This window comes from Topomyia yanbarensis, chromosome 2, assembly GCF_030247195.1.
Source record: "Topomyia yanbarensis strain Yona2022 chromosome 2, ASM3024719v1, whole genome shotgun sequence".
NCBI classification, from domain to species: Eukaryota; Metazoa; Arthropoda; class Insecta; order Diptera; family Culicidae; genus Topomyia; species Topomyia yanbarensis.
In genome coordinates, this window is record NC_080671.1 from 332,861,361 (window position 1) to 332,886,787 (window position 25,427).

A 25,427-nucleotide genomic window follows, 5' to 3' on the forward strand; every position below is an offset into this window, starting at 1 on the left:
GAATATTCAATGTATATCTTGATTCCTTTCTCGGTGTTGGGATGTTTTGGGCCCTTTTCGAGTATAGTCTTTTTCATATATATAATATCATATGAGCGACCGAAAATAAAAGTCGCAAGGATAGAACAAAAACTTCAATCATGAAAATCGGACAGAAATTCTACAGCATAAGAATCGCTTAAAAATTCTCACCCGTAAAACTCGGTAAGGATGAACCTCCAGTATAAAAAAAATCGTTTAAAAATAAATATGTAAATCGCTCGTAGGAGCATCCGTATATCTTGATGATAAAAAGTCGGCTAACAAAAACTACTTTGTAAAAATCGTACATATTTTTTCCGGTTTTTTGTAATGAATGTTTTTTTATCCCACTCTTATAAAGGAATGTCCCAGTCCGATTTTTATGTTTATATATTCTAATATGTTTGAAACGGGTTTTACAAAGCATGTTCTGTCCTTGCAACTTTTAGTTTCGGTGGCTCATATATATCATACATAATTTAGAAGGGCATATCACATAGAGATTTCTGAACTGGGGCCAGATTATTTGTGATGCATTTTTAAAAATCAGCGAAATTAAATGCATTTCTTTCTCATCACATGTGAAAAACTGCATGGAAAATAATTATGTGAGTTGTCACGTAAATTTTACTTGATCGTTACGTTCAGTGCAACACACTCAAAAACTCCACCTTTCTATTTTTTCATCTTGAAATCCAACGAATTCAAAAACGCAGCTTGTCAATTTCGAGTTTTATGCAGTTCGTTTTATTTTCGGGAAAACCTGCTGTTTAGCGTGGATATTGTGTGCTTTTCAATGAAATTTATATATTGTATTCCCGGTGACTTGTGTAATTAGTGAACAATGAACAGCACTGTAAGCTTGAAACGACAAAATACTCTTCCTGGTGTACCAACGGTCGGTGCAGGTGAGGAGCAGTTAGATGCAGCAATTTTCTACTGCCTAAATGCTCTCACCAAACGAAATTTGCCATCGGAACAGTTCCGAGCAATTTTTGCCAAAGTAAGCTTCTTAACGAATGAAGTTTTATGTTATTTGAATTATTTTTCATTTGCTTTTCCAGGGCATGTTTATTAAACCGAATACTAAAGCTTTTGTGCATGTTATACATTTCTTGTTTAATATCTACGACGCAAAGGAATTTCGAAAACGATTCTACTGGCCTATCTTTGATAAAACGGCAGAGAACTCATTTCGCAGCTCAACGGTGGAGTACATAAACTGGCTGATAGAGCAAGGGAAACTGGAGTTAGAAAAAATAAAGGCTCACACTGTGGTGCTGCCGGGAGGAATTAAATTCATGAAGTTTCTGCTGTCGCTGATTACTTTTGTGCTTAAAGACCAGCTTCGACGAACTCGCAGCGGAACGGGAGGCAAGATTGTTGCAAAAAGTGATCTTGCACGGTTAATTGCTCATCACCATGAGTGGGAGGATGTTGGAGGGAGTATGAGAGAGATTATGCAAAAGGATTTGAGCTTGCTTAACGGTAGGATTCAAGAAGTTGATGATCTTATTGAGGAACTGTTTGAAAATTGCCATGGACCAGCGAGTCAGATGAGTTTTGAAAAATTGATGCAACTCTGGGGGACTTTTAATAGAACGTACTTTGATGATAATGAGGGAAAGCGGCAACGTTTGACTGAAATTACGAATGAGTACGATAAACTAATAGCCTCTGCTAAACGGAAACTGGAGCCAAAGGAGATCGCATTAAAAATCAAAGAGGACGATTTGAAGGAAACGCTGTATCGACTGGAAGTATTATTTCCTGATAATTCCTGCCATTTTCGGGAGGTATTCGATGAAACTGGTAAAATTGATGCTGTTAAGATGTTTGAAATTTTTTCCTTCCTGCTGCCGGAAATCGAACGGCACTTAACAAATTTTTCGGTTCGTAGTATAGAATCCTTGAAATTTGAGTTAAAGGAATTGTCTAAAGTCGCAGTCAAATCTGATAATATATGCCACGAATTGGCATCGATGAGACGAAGTTTGCCTTTCATGGATGTCAAATTTCAAGAACTTGAGAATCAGGAAGAGACAGATGAGCTCAACAACGATTTAGGAATAAGAAATAAAATCTTCAACACACCTCCAATATCGTTGAACTTTGAGGATGACACTGACGTCGGGGGAGGACTTAAACCAGTTTCCAACCGCTATCGAATAGCCCTGTTAGATGACGATCATGTTCATCAGATGAATCTTCGAATGCGACTGCTTTCATCTAGTGTATGCCATCAGTTGCCAAAAACTCCACGTTCTGCGAAGAAAAAGAAACCTCAGCAGAGTCCAGACGGTGTTTTCGCCGTACCCAAGCCAGCTCGAAAAGAACGTATGAATCCACTTTCAATGCTGAACAAAATTACTGCCCAAGGCAAGTCGAAACCGAAACCTTCACAGCCCGCCAATAGCACCATGAATCTTTCATCACTATCAAATCTGGATGAAATAACGCTGCGGCCTGAATTTTCATCCACCCTTTTGGGAACTCCTGAAAAGCAATCATCTCACAATCGGCGTAGTGTTAATGCCAACGAAACTTTGGTAGTTCAGTCGCAATTTGCTGTCCCATCTGTGCAACAACAGCAGCTAGCATTAACCACATCGCAATCCCCCACTTGTCAAGCACCGCCACGCTTCAAAACCATCTACAGCGAGGACATTTTCCAACAAACGACCACCACTAAAGCGACCATGTCCCCGGATTCGCTGTTTCTGTTGAGCCAAACTACTAAAACGACCACAACGCGGCGAAGGAGTTCAATTGTACATTTCGAACAGCTGCAAACGTCACCATCTGGGAAGCTACAAGCCCTGGTGGCGGGAGAGGAGTCAGAGGGCAGTACAGCAACTTTCAATGACAGTATTAGCGGAGCAGAAACAAAAGACTATCTATGCGAGCTACCTCGAATACGAATATCGGCGCTGGACGAGGTGGACTCCGGTATTTGTGAAGAAAATCGGTTAACTGATGGGCTACGTCATGCTGGCGAGGCAAATGATGATGTGTTCGACAAGGATGATATGGAAGGGACGTTGAATCAGGAGGTAAGTTGCAGCCTTTTGGTTACGGATTTAATTTGGTTTTTGTCAAAAGGCGTGGTCACCCGGTATAGGTGAATGCCCTATTTAGATATTACTTTCGTCTATCTTATTGTTCCACTAAAAATCTTACGGCGTATAGGGTATGATGTAGATCAATGTTTTTAAAACCGGGGGTGAATTCACTTCCAAGGGTACGTAAGATTATGAATTATTCTGGGTAAATTCCAGCTTGTTATCCTAATATTTCCCTCGAATTATTGACTATAAAATAGAGACAATAATTCGATGGAAATATTAGGATAATAACTCGAAATTTACCCGAAATAATTCAAAATCTGACGTACCCCTGGGGATGAATTCACCCCCGGTTGAAAAACACTGATGTAGATAGAAGCGTCCTGTGGCAGGCTGTTTCAAATGGTTTCTATATTATTTAAGAAAAATTCAAATGAATATGGTCAATACATAATAGATTTACAGGGTCTAGTTGTAGTGGTGCTTAAAAATTAACACAAAAGTATAGCACAACAATTTTCGTGTTAGACCTACAGTTCAGGAGGTGGAACAACTAGTTAAAATGGAGCTACACCACGTCAAAAACTGTGATTACTTTTAGAAGTTTAGCATAGGCAGAAAACTTCATTGTAACAACATTGAACAACATGCAACACGAGGTCGAATTTAATAACACTAGAATCAAGATATCCGTGTATATGGAAAACGACTTAGTGGACGTTCGCATCCATGATTTGGCACCGCGCGCTAATAAATCTTACATCAAACGAATTACGTCGCAATACAAAGAAGTGGAATCTATTACGAATGACACTTGGAATTTTTTTCACCGGTATTCCCAACGGCGTTCGTATTGCGAGGATACAAGTGACTAAACCAGGGGGGTGTCACTCCTGTCATCCGCTATGGAGATATACGGACTTTGACAGTAGTCAACATATGATGGGCCTAGCTGCATCTAGGTTTATGTCGCCCGTGCAATAGCATTGGGTTGTTTTGATTTTAACAAAGGCAGATGTTGGCTATGACAAAATGGCTACCTAGCAGGGAGCTGGACTAAACATTCTTACATGACTCTCGAATGCAAATCACCGAACCAAAAGCAAACAACGCTAATCACATATCCCGGCAGACTCCAACGTGCCAATTATGTAACCATACAGGCCACTACGGGAATACATGCGCCGAAGCAACCAGTCAAAACTCATCTACTACAGCCAACTCTAACAAGCAGCCACCGTCATTTACAGATGAACCAAAAACAACGGCGCAATTGACCAATAATGAAGGGACTACTACCACCGCTTCCAAACCGACAATTAGCATCATCAATAAAAAAGCAAATAACGACCCCCAAGCTGCAATGGATAAGGCAATTTCATCGCCTAAGAAAAGGATCTCAACACGCAGCAGTAAACTGCGTCAACAAGATCTGGCAAACACACATTCTCAGTATTTTTTTACTCATTGTAAAAATTTAAAGGACCCACGGCTCAGTTGTGCTAATGCATTGAGCCGTGTCAAATAAACCTTTAGAAAAAAAATTATGCTAAACATTGCCTGTAATGGAAAGCTTAAGGCGACATATAGCACATTGAACGTTGCCCACCACTGATCTTTTGCAATTTGAATTTCAACTACAATATATTTGAAGAACTTCTACGTTTTCATGTTTCATCCCGCATTTACTTTACAAAATAATCAGTCTGTTGAAACCTGTTGAATTTACCTGGTAGTCCAGAGTTGCATGAACCCAGTCCTTTTCTTGAATAAACCTCTATACTAAACCTCGATCATTATAAACGTACGAACGCCCCTGACCTTCGCGATAACACAAACGCGACCTTGCAATTGCAATCATCCACACCACCAACACCTCAGTAAATGAATGAATGTTTTAGTAGTTCTTAATTTACAAACGCGATCTCAGACTTTAACCAACCACGCGCGCGATCATGAACATGTCATCTCCGGCAGTCCCTAGCCTCGGTTCTAGTAGCCTAGATTCATGCCTTCAGTTGGACCACTAAAAAATGACGCTCATGTCCACTAGACAACACGACATTACCAGGAACTCCAGTGATATCGCGGGACTTTATTCTAGCATCTGAACCGCATACCGAAAATTAAGTACCATATTCTCGGGCCGCGCGATCGTTCAAGAACACACTCAAATATGCAAATGGCCACAGGATTACAAAATCGAATTTGTACACAAGAAGACACATTCGCCCTAGTACCCGTGACAAACAAGTTACCATACGGATGATTCATAGATTGACATACTAGATGACTTGACGATCGAATAACCTTTCATGCCCTCCCCCTGGTATGATTGTAGAAATCAAATTGTAGAAAAAAACATTGTACGGAGGATTCCGCATACAAGTATTACAGTTTTGAGAGTCCTAAAAGGTCGTTAAAAGTTCGTCGCGAACCACTTGCGAAAAGTTTCTTGAGCGATGCTTCCCATATTTGGAATGCACAGAACAAATAGCAACCGTTTTGCTTGTGCAAGCACTGCTTCAGCTTTGCCATGCGTGCGTTCGCAATAGCAGGTTGCTATGCTTCGTTTTGGCGGAAGCCCATTTGGCATAAAGTCATTTGGCATAACGTCATTTAGCATAAATTCGTTTGGCATAAAGCAACTTGGCGTAACCATAGCGAGAGTCGAGTGGTCGTTTGTCATAAAGCCTTTGGCATAAAGGTCATTTAACATAATCGACTGTAACAAACATAATGATCATTTGGCATAAAGCCATTTCGCACAATGGAAATTAAACCTAATTACTTCGGTGTAGACCTGTAAGTCAATAACTGAAATAATAGGTTACCAAATCGGCAATACTCTGGGATGGATTTCCCGAAATACCATTACCCGAAATGAACTATCCCAACTATCCGAATTTTCCGCAAATTCAATAAAACTACACTGCCCATGATCGCAAATCAGTCCCATAAAGATAGGAAATTCCATAGAAAACGGGACAAATATGCGATCATGGGCAGTACTGCCATTGCACATTGAACTTTTTGAGAAGACCTATTATGCAGCCAACATTTTTTAAGTTTTTCTTTTTTCTTTGTACTTGAATTTTTTTTCGATTTTCATTGATTTTAAATGCAACTAAGAATTTCTAAGCGTTTACGTTCTTCTGAATAGTGCCAACTCTTCGAAAATATTTTTGATTTCGATTATAACTTAAAGCGTCTGAGATTTTGCCTTTTTATACATATATAATAAATTGCATTTAGCTTTTATTTTGTTTTGAGGTTTTTTTTTCTTTTAAATATGAACTATTCTTGAGATTTTTCCTTCTTTTGAATTTAGGCAGCAAACAAAAGTAAGGCGTCGAAAGAACAAATATTTGGAAAGCAAGATACCAATACCGTTGAAGATACTTTATATCAGGAATTAAATTTCATATTTGCGTTGCGTTGCGAAGCACGGTGCTATTCGTAGATTGCATACTAACGATTATCATGTTGCCTATAGGTAGCTCAATTCATCTTGCTTGTGAGATAAATGATCGGGAATGAACTTTATCTCTTATGAGTTCAGTAAACCAATAGCATGAGAATCGTTATTGCCGGCCACGACCATCTTCACCGATACTTAGGATAGGGTAGGAAATGTTGATGTAATACCTACTTAAGGAAGGCCCCCGACTCAGCGACGCTTCCATAGGTATTATGGAGTTGGATTGAAGGACAGGTACAGGTCTAGGATTCGCCACAAGTAGGCAATGCGACCACAAAATGAATATGTTTTATGCGGTGGGATGGTTAATCTCCGAGCACACGTATACTCAGAGCAAAAAGATATTTAGTTATGATTTTTCTTGTATTTAAACTCTGGATAGCCGGCCATCGAGAGTGATTTAGTTTTATATCAGGAATTAAAATTCATATTGTATAAATAGTAGTTTAGTTTAAAAAGGGTAGCAATCTAAGTATTCGTAGATTCGTCGTACAAAAAATACTTCTTTTTCGCAGATTCCCTCCTATTTCCTTGGTCTGATCTGTAGTTTGAAACTCACAGACTATCGTATGAATAATAGATTACCATTACAGATTCCTTGTTGAATGACATTTCACGAATATAGCGGGCGGGCATAGCGCAGATGGTAAATCGATTGCCTTGTACGCAGCTCATCTGGGTTCAAGTCCAACCCCACATATAGGGTTAGAGATTTTTCTAACCCGAAGAGGAGAATGGCCTTAAGGTTAAAACCTCTATAATCAAAATAAAAAAAATAATTTCACGAATATGTTTACTTTCTTATAAGATGACCAACATTGTTCTAAATGCAAAAGTTCTCAAAGCACTAATTTCATGCTTACTCTAGTTTTCTATGTAATTAATCTGACACTGAAATATTATTTCTCTCACTGAAGTTGATTCCTTCCTTAAAACATGAGCAGCTCTTGGAATCGCACTAAGTGCACAGTTTTACGAAGGTTGATATCAACATTGCATTGAAACCAACACAAGCAACCAGCAGCTCGCAAAATACTTAAAAAGTACACAAGCGAATTTTTAAGCTTTACTGGAACTTGAAACTATCGGATATTAGGTTATTTGGAATAACAGACATTCGGTATAATTATTTTTAACTTCGGAAAAACGGTCTTTTGCCATAATTTGACAAAGTGATCATGCTGAAAGTCATTTAGCATAACCGAGCCAAGCGGTACAAAGTCGCTGTGGATACGCTGGGTGGGGTGACCGTCGACCAGCCGTCGGAAGCGGCGGCCCCTCGCAAGCAAACCTGTGATCCGCTCGTTTGACTGGATTACTCAAACATAGGGGCTATGAATTAGTTTTTTAATTAGTTTGGGTTTACGACAAGTTTATGGCAAACAAACTCCTCTGTTTCATTTAAATATGCAGCGAAAAAGATCCGAATCGGCGCAAAGCCTCTGAGAATTCGCCGGTTTTCTTCAAAATCACTAGTAAACTTGTGATCAACACGATTGTCTGGTAACTTGTGATCAACACGATTGTCTGGTATACTTAATCATAGGTGCAGGTTCAGCGTAAGCACTCTCAGCTTTCTGGAAGTTTGAATGACCATGTTGCCGAACCAAAGCCTATTTTATTTATTGTCATGCCAAACGAACTATTATCAAATAACGCATTCTTAACTTTCTTATGGGATTTTCCATTGATTGATACCGGTATAGTGGACTGCACTGGAACTGCACCATTTTTGCACTTTCTACCAGAAGTGCAGAAAACTGGGTATGTTCCATTGACACTTCTGCTAGAAAGTCCAAAACCAGTGCACTCCACTACACCGGGGGACATCAATCGAAAATCCCATTACCTATCGACATGTGTGACGTGTTAGCTCGTATAGAGTGAAAAACGTGGCGTGGTGATATACTGCTGGCATAATCAATTGAGATACCGATAATTATCCAGCACTCATTAGCTCAGTACACTCTATCGTAGTTCTGCTCTCTCCACGATATATTCATATTCATTTAGTGGAAAACGGTTGGAGAGCTCATACGTGCTTGTAATCCAAAATGTCAGATGAAGAGGATTTTCTTGGATTCGACGAAGAGACTGTAGAGCCATTGCCAGAAATTCTGAAAAGTTCAAAGAAAGACTATGTGCTAAGCTACCGAGGATTTGTGTACTATTCTAACAGAAAACAGGTACGTATATTAGCTTGAAATATTTTTTGATCTATTCTAGAGCTTTTATTCGAAACGACATATCTACAATGAGTGACTATCTTTGTTTACTTTCTCTTTCGATTATAACGTTGTCACTATAGCACTTTTCACTTATTTTACAGTACAGATCTGCCACCTGGCAACCCTATACCATCATATGGAGTTTGACAGCGACCTACATATATGGGGCGTTATAGCTATAAAGCCCCAAACAAAGAATTATGTTCGGCACTATGCTCGATATTCAAGCATTCCATACGACGTTTTGCATCTTGTGGAATGATTTAATATCATATCATTCAGAAAATCGACATTTTGTAACTAAATACAGCTTCTAATCATTCGGTTCAAAATCAATGTTTTGCCTTTCATGGCGGTGATGCTGGCTGTACAGAGACGTCGTCCTTGACAGGGGGCTGGTACAGATAGAAAGACGCTGTTTTTGACTCATATTACGCAAAGAGTTGAGGGATAAATGTTAAAGCGACCGAATTATTAACAGAAGAGAAAGTAAACTATGAGAGTCACTCATTGTAGATATGTCTTTTAGAAAAAACGCCCAAGTATTGGTCACATGATGACATGCCGTTACATTTTCATCAAGATTATGAACACATCACGTTGTCTCACAAAGTTTTTTATTGTATTCACAGGTGGAAAGTATATATTACTGGGAGTGTAAAGATAGAAGTCACTCGACCGGGAGCGCAGATCGGAGCTGAACAATTTCAGTGAAATCAGTTGACAGCTGATATCCTCCCGTTTTGAGCTATCACCTTTTCGGATGAATATTAATTCAACACTAATATCATTTTACTTACTGAATGATAGTGATCAAGCAAGAAAATTAAAAAACGATGATGGTGGATATAAGATGGAATGTTCAACCAAGGTTGGACCAATATCGGGCAATGTTGGACCGACATCGGACCAATGTCAGACCAACGTCGGGCCAATATTGGGTTTGTGTCGGACCAATGTCAGACCGATATCGCACCAATATTGGACTAATGTCGGACCAACATCGGATCATTGTCAGACAAACATAGGATCAATGTCGAACGGTATGTTGTTTAAAATATCACTTCGCCGGCAGTCAATGTCAGTGACTGATGCATTCAACTGAAAATTCAGTAAAATGAGTGATGGCTCAGTTTGTTCGCCTATCAATTTCACGTGTTCTGATACAACTGAACTGATATTGTCCAGCTCTGGCGCAGATCGGAAGTGTCGGTCCCGAGTGGTTACGAAAAAATGTGATGGAATACATAAAATAGTTTCCAAAACAGAACATAACCACGAATATGATCCAATTCACGTGTTACAAATTAAATACCGATCTGCATTAAAAAGAAAAGCAACGGAAGATCGTAGTGGACCGGCAAAAATGATACGATTAGTTTCTGCTACTTTTCCAAACGAAGTTCAACAACGTATTTCCCAGAATGCGCAACGGAAAATAGTGAAGCGCGCTCGAGCCGGCTCACACAAAAAATACGAGAAGCCAAAAACGTTGAATGAATTTGTCGTCCCGCAAGAGCTCACTGTTTCGATAGATGGCGATAAATTTCTATTAGCTGATACCAGTTTGGACAAGTTCAGAGTGCTCATATATTCAACGAACGAACATTTAAAAAAATTAGCTTCTGCAAAGTACTGGATGACAGATGGCTTTTTTGACAGTGTACCGGGTTTATTTCGCCAGTTACTGTGAAGACCCGTCTTTATCAGCTCTTTGGTGAATTTTATCCTGATAAAATGGGGACATTGATAAAATCGGGACATATAATTTTTTCTTTTTAAGAAACCAAAGCTCTTAAAATATTCTTCTTTAATCCTTAAATATAGCCTCACAATCTTTCCTGATTATTCAGCTTAAACTTCCTTTAAGGAGGTCTGACAGAGCAAAAATTAAAAAAAATTTTTTTTGAATATTTCGGATCTCTTAAGATAAGAAAAATAGGATCAAGAAAGGATTTACTCGAATTCAACTTAGTTCGCCGGCTAGAGCCCATCAAACTACCAACTCTCAAAAATTGAAATCGGGTCGAAAAGTTGATAAAATTGGGGGTAGATAAGATCGGGGGCTGATAAAATCGGGTGCTGATAAAATCGGGTCTTCACTGTATTTACCATTCATGATAGTTGTGCACCCTCCAATGAACATTTTTCCTATGGTGCACGCCCTAATGACCTCCAAAAAGCGTCAGCACCCAAAGATTCAAATTTTTTCCCGATTTGTAGAAGAAAACTACGTAAAAGGCAGAGTTCGGCGTATTACATTTGAGGGACGCGAAATTCGAACGGAATAACATTATCCGCCTTAGTTGTGGTCGATATATGACAATATTCATACAGCAGGAACGATTAGTAGCTACCTCTCGTGCAACACTGGTAAAAACGCAAAGTTACTAGTCAGAAAATTGACGAGAACATCAAAAAGATAGTGGACAACATGGACTCCTACAATAATGTTCTCGAATATCTAGAATCAATTACGGCGAACTTGGGATTGAGAGCTCAGTGATGATAATATTGATAAACTATTAAATTATTAAACATTAAATTGCTCAACAATAAAAGATTTTTTGAAAGATAATTTTATTAACAGGCTTTTTCACTAAAAATTTGACCGAGTATTTTCATACTTTACGCGGAATGGCTCTTATACCAAACGACCTTTATGCCAAAAGACCATTATGCCAAATGGCCCTGATAACATTCAATACCTTGTACATTTTATGCCAAATGGCCATTATGCCAAATGACCACTATCAAATTAGTTCTTACGCCATATGGGCATTATGCCAAACGACGTTATGCCAAGTGACTTTATGCCAAACAGGGTAGCCCCCTTCGTTTTTTATGCAAGCTGGGCGCTTCACAACAGAAATATTATTACTAGTGAATTGCCAAGGAATGATCAGTGATGCGATTTTTCCCAGGCTTGCATACAATGATTATTTTCAAATACTTTGGAAATTCTCCAGCATGTTCGATAATTGAATGTGAAGAATATGTTGCATTCTAAAAAGAGGAAGAAATTTGGGATTGTTTTTTTTGCTACAGATTTAGCCTTCAACCTTAGGATGCTCACGTTGCCTCACTTTCCTCTAGTTAATAAAATAGTTCCTTCCCTAACAGGACCCAAATAGGTACTTTACCCTATCGCATCCATCCCGAATGAGTACCAAGTAAAAACGAAATTCATGCATTTAAGAGATAAATATGCTTTCGGCTGCGTGAGGCGCTTCTGTGACGTGCCACTAACTTCTTCGCTGGGACGATCTTTAGTGATTTGAATCAAACTCACAGCTGCAGTTGGTATTAGGTAGACTTTTGACGAATAATATTTCCCGGCACGTCTCCAACTATAGTTTGTGAGGTTTACTCTAAAAAAATGCAATCTCTCCACGATACAAAATGTAATGATTGTAATACGAAATATTTTTTTCTTTCTTACAGCAAGACAGTATATCATCCGATTTCTCCAACACACTGGTTGATCTGGGTTTCGATAAGCTCTCTATCGCCTGCCACCATAATCGAAGCACTGACTTGGAAAAGTCCCTCGTGAGCACTCCGATGGAAACCAATGAAGAAGATCTGTTCAACGTCAGTGATGGTATTTTAGTAGATATCGATTGACCGTTTCCATGTGCGAATTAACAGCGAAAGATGATGTAAAACACTACCCCTGTGAAATATTATTTAACCGACTGCGGCCGTATACTGATCAAAATATATATTTAGACTTATCTTTTTTAATCCATCACTGTTTATGACTTTGTGATATTGTCAATTCCATCTAAAAAACCTGGGTGTTGTGTTTGTAAATCTTTAATCCTAAAAAGAGTGATCTTAATCGGGTCCTATTGTTTTGTTTTCTTTTTTGCAAGAACGTAGATGAGACACAGCTTTCTGACCTAACTTAACCAAACTTTAGTAAGCAACTCACAAATTAAAATATTGTTAGAACACCAATTCTGTACAGTGAGATCGTTTCAAAACACAAGCGTAATTAGAGAATCTCGTTTATCTAATGGCTTTTGCTCACTGCTGGACGATAGATGTGTGCTTGTATGTGTATTCGGTTGAGTGCTTCGTGCAATGATCTTTTCTCCTTGCGAAGATCATTAAAGTAGACTAAAACTAGTACAGCAAAACTAATTGTAGAAATGAAGTGTTTAAAATGTCTTTTGTAAAATTTTAATTCTTATTTATATTTAACGCAAAACTAATTTTGTTTAGTTCGATTTTGTTAAACTTATATCCGATTTGTACAGTCGTATTGTAAAATTGCCTTTGCAATGCTCAAAATGCATATAATTTACAATTATTTTTTATTAGGAGTACATAGAGCCCTAATAATCAAAACTTCGATATATTAAAATATTTTACTAACGAAGCCTATCGTTTTTATATCTTAATCTTTAAACCATTTAAAAATGAATGTAAAAAATGTAAATTAAAGAAAACAAACCATTTAAGGTTGCACAGAGAAAGGGTAAAATTCGCAAACGAAAAAAGCAGTTTTTTTCCACACCGTATGTCAGATCTTCATAAAAATCAATCAGCGTATGTAGAATGTTGTTACAGTACTGCTGATTGATTTTTATGAAGATCTGACATACGGTGTTGAAAAAAACTGCTTTTTTCGTTTGCAAATTTTACGCTTTCTCTGTGCAACCTTAATATGCAACCAATGATTGGTTTCATTTCACTAGCTTACACACTACCTGCTGTCTATCTCTACATACGAACAAGTGAAGTCGCACTCTCTTAATTGTCTAAACTCTGTGTCTGTGTCTGCATCAAGATTTGGTGCTATCTAACATAGAACGTCACTCTAGAGCCTAAAATAGCAAACAAACTGTACGAGAAAAAACACTTTATACAAACGCATTGAATCGCTTCGGTTCGTTCCGTGTGTCTGTGTGGGAGCCGTTCCCCTGGCTAAATCTAGAACACCTTGGGCACCAGAATGTATTGCACCGAGGAGCAGTAACGCTGCCAGGCAGAGTTGTACTTCTTAGCATTTCGATCGTTCAACCGCTGGGCCCGTTGGATCAGCAGAGCAACAGTGAAAAGAACTGCCAGAAGCGGAGGCCAAGCGAAGCGCCAGTACAGCAGCGGCAGCAGGGCAACATTTTGCAGAATGTCTCCTGCGTAGTTCGGTTGGCGGATGCATCCCCACCATTTGGCCACCAGAAGACGCCGGCCCTGGAAGGTGGGTAAGGTTTCCAGATCTGCGAAAAAAATAAATTGATTTTTTTTGATGAGCTATAAAATAGTGTTAAAACTTTAAAATATTAACCACACGCTCTACACATAATTGTCCCCTGTATACAGGGAATCCCATAGAACATGGGACAAATATACGGCTAACGGCAGTATAGTGCTGGATATACAAAGCTAAGTCGTACTTTCTACTACTGATTAGATAGTTCTCCGCTGATTGAGGTTCGTGTAATAGGAAATAAATCAGTCGGAGTCGGCATCGGTAATTTATGTTAGGTGCTAAGCACTGTTCGCATCAACACAATACAGTTGTTGCATCTCCCGCTCCCACTCTCGATTGCGAAGGTCGTTCACATTCCGATGCAAATTCGAACGTACGTACCAGCAAGTGTTGCTAACGTTAGATAACGGTACCAAAACGTCGCTCTATCGTACAGCAAAAGTAGACGAAGGTTGTACGACTTTCCCCCGAAAACCATTCCCCAGAAACTAAAACACCGAAGTTTTTTCCCCAGAAAGAACCATTCTCCAGAAAACCATTCCGTCGAAAGTACCAATCACCAGAAAACCTTTTCCCAGAAAGTATTTTTGCCCAGAAAACCGTTACCCAGAATGAACAAATACCCAGAAGTTCATACCCCAGAAAAAACCATTTCCCAGAAATTGAGGTATTTTAACTGAAGATAACTTATTTATTAGTATTATTATTCAGGTTTGGTGTTGTAATATAAGATCTATTGATAAAATGGTGTCTTTTAAGGTTGCACAGAGAATGCGCAAAATTCGCAAACGAAAAAAGCAATTTTTTTCCACACCGTATGTCAGATATTCATAAAAATCAATCAGCAGTACTGTAACAACATTCTACATACGCTGATTGATTTTTATGAAGATCTGACATACGGTGTGGAAAAAAACTGCTTTTTTCGTTTGCAAATTTTGCGCATTCTCTGTGCAACCTTAATGTTGTACCATCTTCCTGGTCGGCAATTAGAACTTCTTTTAATTTTTTGTCACTCCTACCTGTTTTTTACAGCGACGCCGGTTTATCATATCTCCTTGCAGATATCGTATATATTCCGCCTACGTGGACTGCTCTTCCTCTTTGAATGCTTTCACAACCGCATAAAGTTTAAGGTCACTGGTACCTTTTAAGAGTGCATTTAATTGGTTGTGATGCCCTTCTATTGCGTTTGAGGCTCTGGGTATGTCATTGAGGGTGTCGCATGGTCCATAATTCAAGGGAAAATCTGGCCTGTGGCTGTGCGCAGTGTTTTCCAACCCTTCGCTTCCCCAAAATGTATTTTTTATGTAATCGAAGTACTGGGACATTTATTCCGGAGCTGAAGCACGGACAATACCCAAGCCTTCAGGCACATCTTGAGGTTGCAAACGGTCCAAGGCCTGGGTTTGTCTGAAAGAGATCTGCATTTGCATGCTTTTCAAATAAATTCCAGATAATCCCAATTTTTGGATCCGTTTCCACCAATGTTTCGTTAGGTGGAAAAAGCAACCATATCGCAAAGAATTGGGAACAATCCTTGCTATAGCTTTTATCTCACCGGTTTCAAAACCTGCCAATACAATCGACGGATTAATTATAATATTGTTGTTGGCTGCTATGGTTTTTATCAGTTCTAGAGCTTTTTTGTAGTTAAATTCTGATTTATCTGGAAGGAGCATGTGTACTAAGGGCAGGAACGTTCGTTCAATGCACAATGTTCCGATTGACCCGTGGATGGCAATTTATGTAGCAGATGAATCAATAAGGGCATGACCTGTGATCAACACGTATGCTCGGTTTATTCGAACATAGGAGTTGACTCCTTCTTTTAAACATGAGCAATTCTTTGAATATGTATGCCAAATAGCCCTCGGAATGACACTTGTTATCCACTCGTCTGACCGGTTTTCTCAAACATAGGGGTTGATTCATTCTTTCCAGCACACTAAGGAATAGCTGGAGCAAAAAGTTGGCTAAAATAGGAAAAACATATTCGAACTATCATATTAAAGATTTTTTATAACATTCTTCGATGTTTGTTGCATTATGTACCATCGAAATTTCAAGGGGGTCCTCTACTCTCGAGGCCTAAAATTGAGGTGTTTTTTGGGAATAATTTGCGAAAGATCTACTGAATGGATCTTGTTTTTTTATTTTGAAGATACATGTTTCGGCTTTTCAAACTTTAAACGACGAAAACAAACATCTCTGCGACCTTGAAACGTCATTTGTGACATTGATGGGTTAATTACATCGTAGTAAAGTTTCGGCTAATGGGGTTTTCGTCTTCAAAAGTGAAATTCGAAAGCCATTACCAAAAAATGTTTCATTTCTTCTAAAAACTGTCCGTATGCAACAGTTTTTATTAAATTGAAACTATGCAATCAATGAAGTAGTATTAAGCTAGAAAACGTTGTTATTGATCTATGCTAAGTACTCTGTTGTTGGAAATATCGAGTTATTAAGGGGTTACATTAGTAGAATTTTCAAAAAATCGAAAAAAATTTCAATGGCTTTTACAGCACTTTTTCATTAACAACATCATTTCACAAAATCCTACGTCGCTTGCCATTGTACCAAGAAATCGAAAAAAAAATTAGCTCTAGGCTTTGTGCTCAATCATCGTCAATGGCACGCAAAGCGATAGAGATTTGAGATGTCCTATTAGGTATTTAACCTAATGGAGCTCTTTTTGTTTCTAGATCTTCAGGTAATATTACATGTGTTTGCAACTCAAATGTATTATAGAGTTTTGGGATATTTCCGCGGCGCGATGCCGCAAATATCGAAAATCGACGATTGTTGAATATTTAACAAACCATAGGGTGGGTGCTCCAATAGCCGCGGTGTACTACTAGTTGCAGTAGTAAGCTAAACGCTTGATTAACATGCCAACCGCCGTTAATTATTTCTTGATTTGTAGTTCGCACTAAACTCGCAAGGTAACACAAGTTTTATTATAGAAATTTGCTAAAAAAAAACAACTGAAATAGTGAGTTTTCCTTGATTTTTGAGCCCCTTTGCAGCTATAGTGGGCCAAATGTACCCAGAGTTGCATGCTCCAAAAGTAATCAATGGGTTTTGCATCTATAGGAACCGGAATTAGCAATTGCGTCATTATTGACTCATGCGGAGCAAGCGGTTTTAAATGCAAAAATTAGTTCAAAACCAATTATAATATTTTTTCTATCAAATAGGAATCAAAAGCTTTCATTTTACATATAATCATCACCCGTAGATCTTTCCATCTTTTTAATGCGTTTAAATTTATACACAATGCGTAAATATTTAAAAAATACTGTGAATAGCATATTTATAATATTTAAGTACACATGATCTAAATGTAACGAAATTTTCGGTAAAATAATTTTCTGGATTTTGGTACTTTCTGCGGAACAGTTTTCTGGGTTATGGTTCTTTCTGGGTGAAAGTTTTCTGGGCTTTGGTACTTTCTGGGAATCAGTTTTCTGGGAATTAGTGCTTTCTGGAATATGTGTTTCTGGGGAAAAAGCTTCGGTATTTTTTCTCCTGGGGAATAGTTTTCGGGGGAATGTTATACAATCGTAGACGAAAGCATAATATTGTACTCACCGATAAACTTCTCGCCAAGGGGATTAAGTCGATACTGATGCTTGAGCCGGTTGCTGGAGCGTTTGATGATTAATCCGATGATCGCCAGCAGAGCCACCAGTCCGAGAACCCAGTGGGGCACATCCGCCAGCTTGTGGGCGGCAACGTACTTCGGCAGCAGGGTTAGCGTGAATGGAAAAACAGCGTATCGGAGGAGCAACAAGGCACCGAAACCTTCGCTTTGTAGATCGAAGGAAAACGTAAGATGATGTTCGTATGACAGCAGATCCAACAGGTAGAGGATGGTGAGGGTTGCGACTAGCACCGGAGTGACTTCGAATTCCAAGTTTTTCGCCGTGAAGGTCATCTTTTCCAGAAAAGTTAGTTCCTGATCCGCCGGCAGCATAGGGAAATGCAGATTACGATAGAGAATGATAGTGTTAAAGATGAGGGCAAGAACGACTGAGATGTGGTAGTGGACCAGTTTTAAATTCACAACGTTGAAGGCCAGCGGGTTTATTTCGCGCCCGACAAAATAGTCCGAGATAAAGTGGCCCGTCTTCGCGTATGGGTTCCAGTTTAGCTGCGATATGTACCGCGATTTGAAGAATGCTAAACCGGCAGTTATTAGAGCGAACGCCAAACTGATTACCAAAAGCTGATTGTAGCCTTTACTGATGATCGAGATTATCGGATATTTGTAACAGTATTCGGCAACGAATATGGCTAAACCTGCAGAAAAAGCACAGGACAGTCCGGTGAATGTGTAGTTTTGTTGTCCTCGAATATCGTCCACGATTTTAATCGCTTTCCCAATAGGAATGGCAGTTACTAAAGCAATTCCCCAGGTGAACAGTAGAAAAATAACACCAATTTCTCGGTTGAAATAAGTAGATAGCATCTTAAACTCGTCCAAATTCTCCGGTATCTTGAAGGTGCAGTCCCGATGGGCGGCTCCTGAACAAAAATGGTTTGTGAAGAAAATGAAAGCTGGTACGAGTAATATAACGGCAGCGGCTCCCCAGTTACCACCGAGTTCACGAAGCTCTTGCAGCTGTTTCGTAGCACTTCGCCTGGAGTACGACTTTTTACCGGATATTCCATTGTCGTCTTTGTGGAAGCTTTGAAATTCAACCTCCTCTTGATCGGAAAATTCTTGAGACTCGTTGACTACGCTGACTGAGCGAGAAACAGAGGGACGGCTTCGACCCGTCGTCGTTACAGTTGACCTCTGACTTGTATTCGGTGACAAACTCTTCTTCAGTTGTCTCTCCGTTTCGTCAAGAATGACCGATAAATGCTGGTCGCGAAGTGGCTTCTTCTGTGCTGGACTTTTATCCCGATTCTCGGAAATTTTTATCCTCGTAGATCGCCTTGGTTCATCCTTCTGTTCAGGAGAGATTTTTGTGGACACCACGCTTTTCGCAACAGGTACTATCCGAGTAGATTTTCGTGCCGGCGATGCTTTTCGTGCCGGAGATGCCTTCCGAGCAGGGGATGCTTTTCTTGCTGGTGATGGTTTTCGTCCCGGCGAAGCCTTTCGACCAGGGGACGCTTTTCTGGGAGGTGAATTTTTTCGTGATCTTCCAGGGGAAGGTTTACGGCCAGGGGACGGTTTACGAGCTGGGGGTGGTGATGGGGATCTGTTGCGGGCTGTCGATTTTCGACCACGTTTCGCTATTTCCGCGGGTCCGGGAACAACAGCGGTTGATGATACGCTCGAGGCCACTGACCCTCCGCCTCTCGTTGCACGACGTTTTTCCATTTCACCTGAATCAATAGAGAGAGAGAGACACAGTATTAAACCAGATCAGGAAGGGACACAAAAATAGCAGCAAGCGAAAACCACCCGACGGCGGTGCAAAATCAGCGCTTTTCTAGTTTCACATTAGAAGCGACATGAGCAGCATTGGTGGTGGTAAATATGCTGCTGGGCGGGTGAGATCGTTCTCTCGTCTCGCAAATCGAGTTCAAATTTTCCCATCCATCGTAGTGAGAAAGACAATAAGGCAGAAAAACGCGCGTCTCTTCCAAAACAATTACCGAGCTATGGAATTTACTTCGGAAAACTCACTTGTATCGATAGAATTTATTGCACTTACTTGATTAATCTATGCCCGGATCGATTAGCAATCGAATTACACTATTTTGAAACAATTTTTCACTGGAAATAAATGCAAATTTGAAGCGATACGAGCCACCGTTTTTTGGGCAAGCATCAGACAGACGCCATTCACGAAATTATGCCATTTGCTGATGTGTATGCGTACCTACGGTTATCATTTATGCTTTTTGGTGTGTTCATGTTGGCAGCAAAGCGTTAGAGGTGTTACGCAGTCGAGTACCATAACGGGTTTTTGTCTATGGGCGCACGCTACCACGTTAGTTTAGCCTTTACGTTAAAGGCCCGGTGTATTAACACTGTCACAAAATAAATATTACGCGGAGCACAAAAGCCACAAAATTAGTCGTAATGCTGAAAAAATGCATTGTGTATTGCATACATGCAGTACATTTATTGAGTAAAAAACTTGTCATGGAAAAATTGTATTTTCATTCCGTAATATTAACCCATTTTCAAACTTGTGCACATCTACGACCCACTGAGAAGCTCAACAAATTGTTTCAAAATCGTTTAACACGGGTCCAACGGATGGAAATCTGTTGAACGGTTATTTTGACGTCGTTCAACGTTGGTCCAATGAACGTCCTTCATTGAACGATTTTGAGGCTTGGTGCTCTACGTAACTTTTTTGGGTTTAGGGCTAGGAGTGTTAATCTGATTGGAACAAATATGGATTTCATAATGGCTTAGTATAAAATTTGGGAAAGAGCAAAAGTTTCCGCCAGGTTTTAAACAATAATTCTGGTTAGATCCAACTGAAATTGCGACTCAAATGCAGTTGTCGATTCCAAATAATCCAGTTACCCCCGAATCTAGTCAAAATTGGTTAAATGAAATAGAGTTTAATTAAAGCACCAACAGATGGTACTAGTATGAAAACATACACGCAGAAATTTATGTATGCATCGATAGCATACTTTTGCCTGCTGTTTCGTGTGCTGCAAATTTGATGCATTGGACATATTAGGTCTATCCACTCATTGAATGCTTACTAAAAGTATATGCTACAAAGTGCATAAAAATTACAGTAGAGTAAAAGAGACGGGAATAGAAAGTATGCTTACTATGTATATTTTTGTTTCTCAGTGAAATATGATTATCAAATGCCTATAAACTGTGGTAATTATGTGCCTGTCGGAATCGTTGCTTTGCGTCGTCTTAGCGACTTATTTCAATCCGTGTTTAATAATTCCGTTAGAGTCACGATGATAAAATAGGAGGTAAAGCATACGCCGTTTTTGAGTGTGCTGGTTTCTTGCTAGCTTCCCGGGCCTCTGGAGGATGATATAAAAAAAACCAATCGAAATGTATGGTGGCCAGGCCCGCGAATAGTAAATATTTACATCATTAACCAATCCAAACAAAGAAACACACCACGTGCTTTTCTTCTTCCTTTTCGTTCAAAAAAATACTACAACCGCACTCACACATAGAAAAAGGCGCCCTCTTGCGTCAGACTCAAATACATCATGGCCCGTTTAAACCTGCCAGAGCTCCGTTGGATACGACCAAAAAGTCTGGACGGGACTCGGCGAATACGAAAATTCTTAACGTCAAATACAGCCAGTCCTGTTAAAATGCAGCCGAATCAGAGGCTATGCGAGACGAAAGATAAAATTAGCGACAAAAAAGAAAATGTCTATCCGCTAGTATTGTTCTAAAGTCAATCGATTCGGTATTCCTGAATGGATTCCAGCTTGCAATCGATTATGAAACCGCAATAATAATCGATTATGTAACCGAAAAACTTTAAGCTGCTCGCACACGAGGCGACAGGACATATACACCACAAAAAATATTGGCTATCATTTTGTTCTACCTATTCCAATGCTTTTGCTGTTGTCACGTTGGAATAGCTAGAACAAAATTCATGGTATTTTTGTGGTGTGTAACCTCCGTGTGCGTACAGCTTTAATGTTAAGTACGCCGGTTAAGTCACCAATGACTGGTCTATTGTTTATTTACTACATCGAATGGTTTCAAATCCTTTGTAATTACAAAATTGGCACCATCTTTGCACATTCGTACTATTAATCTGGCAAGATTTCGCGAATCATCCAGCCCACTGTGAGGTCGTCCCTCGAATCGTATTCCCAAACGTTCCAGAGATTCTCCAAAGTTGGTCGGCCGTCCCTGGTAAAATTGCTGTTACAACAGAAATAAAAATGAATATGAACACCTATCAAATAACAAAAATACATCACCCTGTAGATCGCCCGAACATCAATCCACAAATCAAAACAGGGCGGCTTGCTGATTCGCTTCCGGGTACACTCTTTGCTCAAGCATGCTCCCAAATCCCAGTCGGACCACGTGGCAAGGGCTACGTTGCCTGTCTTGTCCCGTGGATCCGTTTTCGGTAAATAAAGGTTACGCTCTGTGAGGACCTTTTTCAACCATTTGTTGAATAACATGAAACATGTTGAAAGCGGTACTCCTGCATCGACTTGTTCCTGCCGGATGCCGGTTAGCTCGGTGCAGAATTCACTCAGGCGAGGGTTCTCAAGTGGCATAACATACTGACGGAATTCTGACTCAATTCGGCCGCTAGTTAGATTTAGCAGAACTGCAGGAAATTCTATAATCTCGTGAGTTTTCCATTTCTGAGTCTCTTTCGGCCAGCAGGTTGCCTCCAGATCTATGACGATAATGTAACGGAACGTTTGAGTCGAGTGTTTGGCAGTTAGTTGGCGATTGGAAGCATTGCTAAGGGAAAAAATTTCAACGGCGTCAAGCGATCTGAAAGGGTACGAAAAGTTCAAGTAAATGTTGCAACATTCTTGTAACTAAATACCTCGCGAAGTCCAATAAAGATTGCTTGGAATTTTCACTACTCATTTTTAGTTCACATCCAATTATTTTGCTTCCAAATGAACAGTTTTGAAATCGACGTCTTTTTATTTTCCGGATAGTTTTGTTTATCAAAGCAGTTCAAAAGTTACTTAAATAGTAACGCTTATAACGCTTGATGCAATCCTGAAATATTTTGTTCGATGCGAAATATTTCATTTGGTTTAATCGCCCTGGTGGCAAGAATATCACGTTGCGAGATGATAAAATAGGAGGTGAAAACATATGCCGTTTTTTGTGTGTTGGATTCTTGCTATTGCTTTATTAATGGCTTTCGGATAATAACATCAACAGGCCCCACCAATCGAAACAAAGCTTGTAAGCATGTGGTGAAAATAAGGCCAGGTGCGGTGCATTTTTTGACGGTCGAATAGTTTAGGGTCCATCCATAAAGGACTAGCATTATTTGGGAGTAGGGGGTCATATCATGCAAAGCAGCTTTTTACGGAGGAATAGGAGTTGACCAGATATCTCGACAATCTTACCCGTTTCATCTAACTGCTCAGAACTACCTGTTAATGCAATACTTGCAAGTACAAAGATAAGCCAATTTTCAATTCGTAAGCGATTCCTGTTTCCTTGTATATGATTCCAAAATCAAAGTGTGAGCAAATTATTTGGTTCCTGTACTGGATGGTTCATGTTCCGTCTGTTATTTTTTAACCTTTCAAGTTTTGCTAATTACAATGGAAAATTCTTGAAAATGTGTGAAGTTAAAAACGCGGCTTTTTCTTCGAGAATTAACAATACATACTCAGTTTTAGGGGGAGGGGTTTACCGTCAAGCTACGTCATTACCCTGGTTACGTCATTTGGAGGTTTGTGACGAAATGCTACACTCAAAAAATAAATCATGTTGCTTTTACATGAAAACATATGTGAATCTCTTCCACCGCACTTTTCACGTAAATTCTATCTGATGGGCCGGTAAAATAAAACCAATTTCAATATTGGATTAATCAGGTGATAGTTACGTGTTTTTGACATAATTATTAACGGAAATTCACGTAACATATACATGAAACCAAACGTAACAATTATGTGAAAGAAGTATAACAATTATTTGAAGCCAAACGTAATTATTACGTGAAGCCGTATATTGCAAGCAGGTATTTTAAATTATTACTCATTGCAAAAAAACGAAAACGATTTACTTCGTTTTATTTAAATCTTTTATTGCAATAACTAAATATAAACACAGAGAACAGACATCCATGATCGAACAAAAATATTTAAAAAACGTGTGTAAATATTTGTATTAATATACGAAAAACACTAGCGCCGTCACACCAACCTATCCCTATTATCCGTCAAATCGATTCCGGAACCGGTTCGAAATCCTGGATGGATTCAGCATGGAATCTAGCTCAAAGAAAACAACCGATTCCGACTCTATCCGTTGACGCATTTAAGCTGGAATTCATGCTGGAAGTCCGAATCGGTTCCGGACTAGTTTGACTGGGTAGAGGAATAACCGCTGTCAATTCTGTCGCACTCAGCCACAAAAAAACATGACGACAGTAGCGCACCTGGTTTAGATATCCAAACTACCTTCGAAACCGTTAGAGATTTTACACAAGTTGAATGCTGAAGATGGACGTCTGTTCTCTGTGATATAAAATACACATTTACTATTAATTATAAATTGTGCGCCTAGAATTGTAATTTTTATTGGTAAGATTTTTTTAACCTTTATTTTATTTGAGTGGATTTGAATAATGAATAGTAACTTGAAAATTGTGCTAGCGAGATTAATTTTTTTACCGTAACGAATCCATAAGCTTTTCATTAGTATGCCTTACGGTTTTCTTGATGTTGCAACTTTATGAACTTCGATTCGTCAGTTATATAAAATTCGTTACGTATTGCTATAAAACTCGTCATTCCTTATGCATTTGAAAATATTTATAAATCTTATTTTAAATATTGGTAATCTTGATGCATTTAAAAAAATGGGCGAGTTGTATGAAAATAAAATGGAGGCGCTATTCGCAGCGCTGAAGTACTTTCTTATCGCTAGTCGACTCGTGTATTGTATGAATATGTCTTACAATTTATCCTTTATTTTAGAATGTTACTGCTGATGTAATAGTATCTAGAACTAAATTAACGGACTTGTGTTAGCCTTGCAGACAAGAAACCCAAGATGATAACATTCCGAAGACCGTACGAGTACCATTCCAGCACGGGTTTTCAGAGTGGGCCATCACCGTTTACAATGTTGGATCTTGAGATCATCTCGCGGCTCTTAGACAATCCTACATACATATGTTGCTACTGTGGCATCCACAAACCAAGTTTCATTGCGCACCATAATCACAACTGCTACACTGCCGCTCTACGCATAATTGTCCCATGTGGATATGGAATCCCATAGCACATGGGACATTTATGCGTATAGCGGCAGTACATCGTCATCGTGCTCCTATTGCCGCTCACATGTGACACTATGTATGTCGACCATATTCAATGCATCTGACCCTAGATATCGAAATGCGTTGCTGCAAACTAGAGCAGGAACATTTTAATTGAATATCTGTAAAAATGAAACAGAATGCTGTACAAAACTAAAGATTATAAAATAACGGCCGTAATATGTTGCTCACTTACCAGCCTCATTAACTTTCGCCAAAGGTTGCACTCCCATTCCGGACGTTTGCTTTGTCAACATCGCTGCAAATGGTATTTAACAGTTCATTGCCAAGCACCATGTACAATACCGGACCAAAGAATTCCTCGTTACTATTGAATACCAAGTGAAGTAATTCCTACAGTGCAATTAGAGGTTAGATTTTGCATAATATTATTAACAGAGGAACAGCAATATTACCTGCTTTTGATTAGAAAGCAAAGTTACGACAGCG

The 25,427-nt window shown here is 39.2% G+C and overlaps 3 protein-coding genes across 3 annotated transcripts; 1 reads left to right on the forward strand and 2 right to left on the reverse strand.

The window, feature by feature from the left end:
- The first annotated feature begins 724 nt into the window (after positions 1-724).
- On the forward strand, positions 725-12,542 carry LOC131683950 (augmin complex subunit dgt6). Its single transcript, XM_058966368.1, has 3 exons — positions 725-1,024; positions 1,086-3,074; positions 12,240-12,542. The coding sequence occupies exons 1-3, from the start codon at positions 866-868 to the stop codon at positions 12,420-12,422; spliced, it is 2,331 nt and encodes a 776-aa protein (XP_058822351.1). The 5' UTR covers positions 725-865; the 3' UTR covers positions 12,423-12,542.
- Positions 12,543-13,374: 832 nt separating this feature from the next.
- LOC131683951 (lamin-B receptor) lies at positions 13,375-19,844 on the reverse strand. The gene is made up of 3 exons (XM_058966369.1): positions 19,692-19,844; positions 17,611-19,359; positions 13,375-14,023 (listed from the first exon to the last, which is right to left on the reverse strand). Exons 2-3 carry the CDS (start codon positions 19,352-19,354, stop codon positions 13,737-13,739), a joined length of 2,031 nt encoding a protein of 676 aa, XP_058822352.1. The 5' UTR covers positions 19,355-19,359; positions 19,692-19,844; the 3' UTR covers positions 13,375-13,736.
- Positions 19,845-21,626: 1,782 nt separating this feature from the next.
- On the reverse strand, positions 21,627-22,747 carry LOC131681327 (3'-5' exonuclease Snipper). The gene is made up of 3 exons (XM_058962081.1): positions 22,509-22,747; positions 21,919-22,453; positions 21,627-21,859 (listed from the first exon to the last, which is right to left on the reverse strand). The coding sequence occupies exons 1-3, from the start codon at positions 22,550-22,552 to the stop codon at positions 21,665-21,667; spliced, it is 774 nt and encodes a 257-aa protein (XP_058818064.1). The 5' UTR covers positions 22,553-22,747; the 3' UTR covers positions 21,627-21,664.
- Positions 22,748-25,427: the final 2,680 nt, after the last annotated feature.

Bases quoted from the DNA above. Each gene is read 5' to 3' on its own strand.
- LOC131683950 (XM_058966368.1), top strand. From the start codon at position 866: ATGAACAGCACTGTAAGCTTGAAACGACAAAATACTCTTCCTGGTGTA. The intron at 1,025-1,085 runs GTAAGCTTCTTA...TTGCTTTTCCAG, and splicing joins TCCGAGCAATTTTTGCCAAA to GGCATGTTTATTAAACCGAA. The intron at 3,075-12,239 runs GTAAGTTGCAGC...TCTTTCTTACAG, and splicing joins AAGGGACGTTGAATCAGGAG to CAAGACAGTATATCATCCGA.
- LOC131683951 (XM_058966369.1), bottom strand. From the start codon at position 19,354: ATGGAAAAACGTCGTGCAACGAGAGGCGGAGGGTCAGTGGCCTCGAGC. The intron at 14,024-17,610 runs GTGAGTACAATA...TTTTTTTCGCAG, and splicing joins CCTTGGCGAGAAGTTTATCG to ATCTGGAAACCTTACCCACC.
- LOC131681327 (XM_058962081.1), bottom strand. From the start codon at position 22,552: ATGAGTAGTGAAAATTCCAAGCAATCTTTATTGGACTTCGCGAG. The intron at 22,454-22,508 runs GTATTTAGTTAC...GTACCCTTTCAG, and splicing joins TCTTTATTGGACTTCGCGAG to ATCGCTTGACGCCGTTGAAA. The intron at 21,860-21,918 runs GTGATGTATTTT...CTGTTGTAACAG, and splicing joins ATGTTCGGGCGATCTACAGG to CAATTTTACCAGGGACGGCC.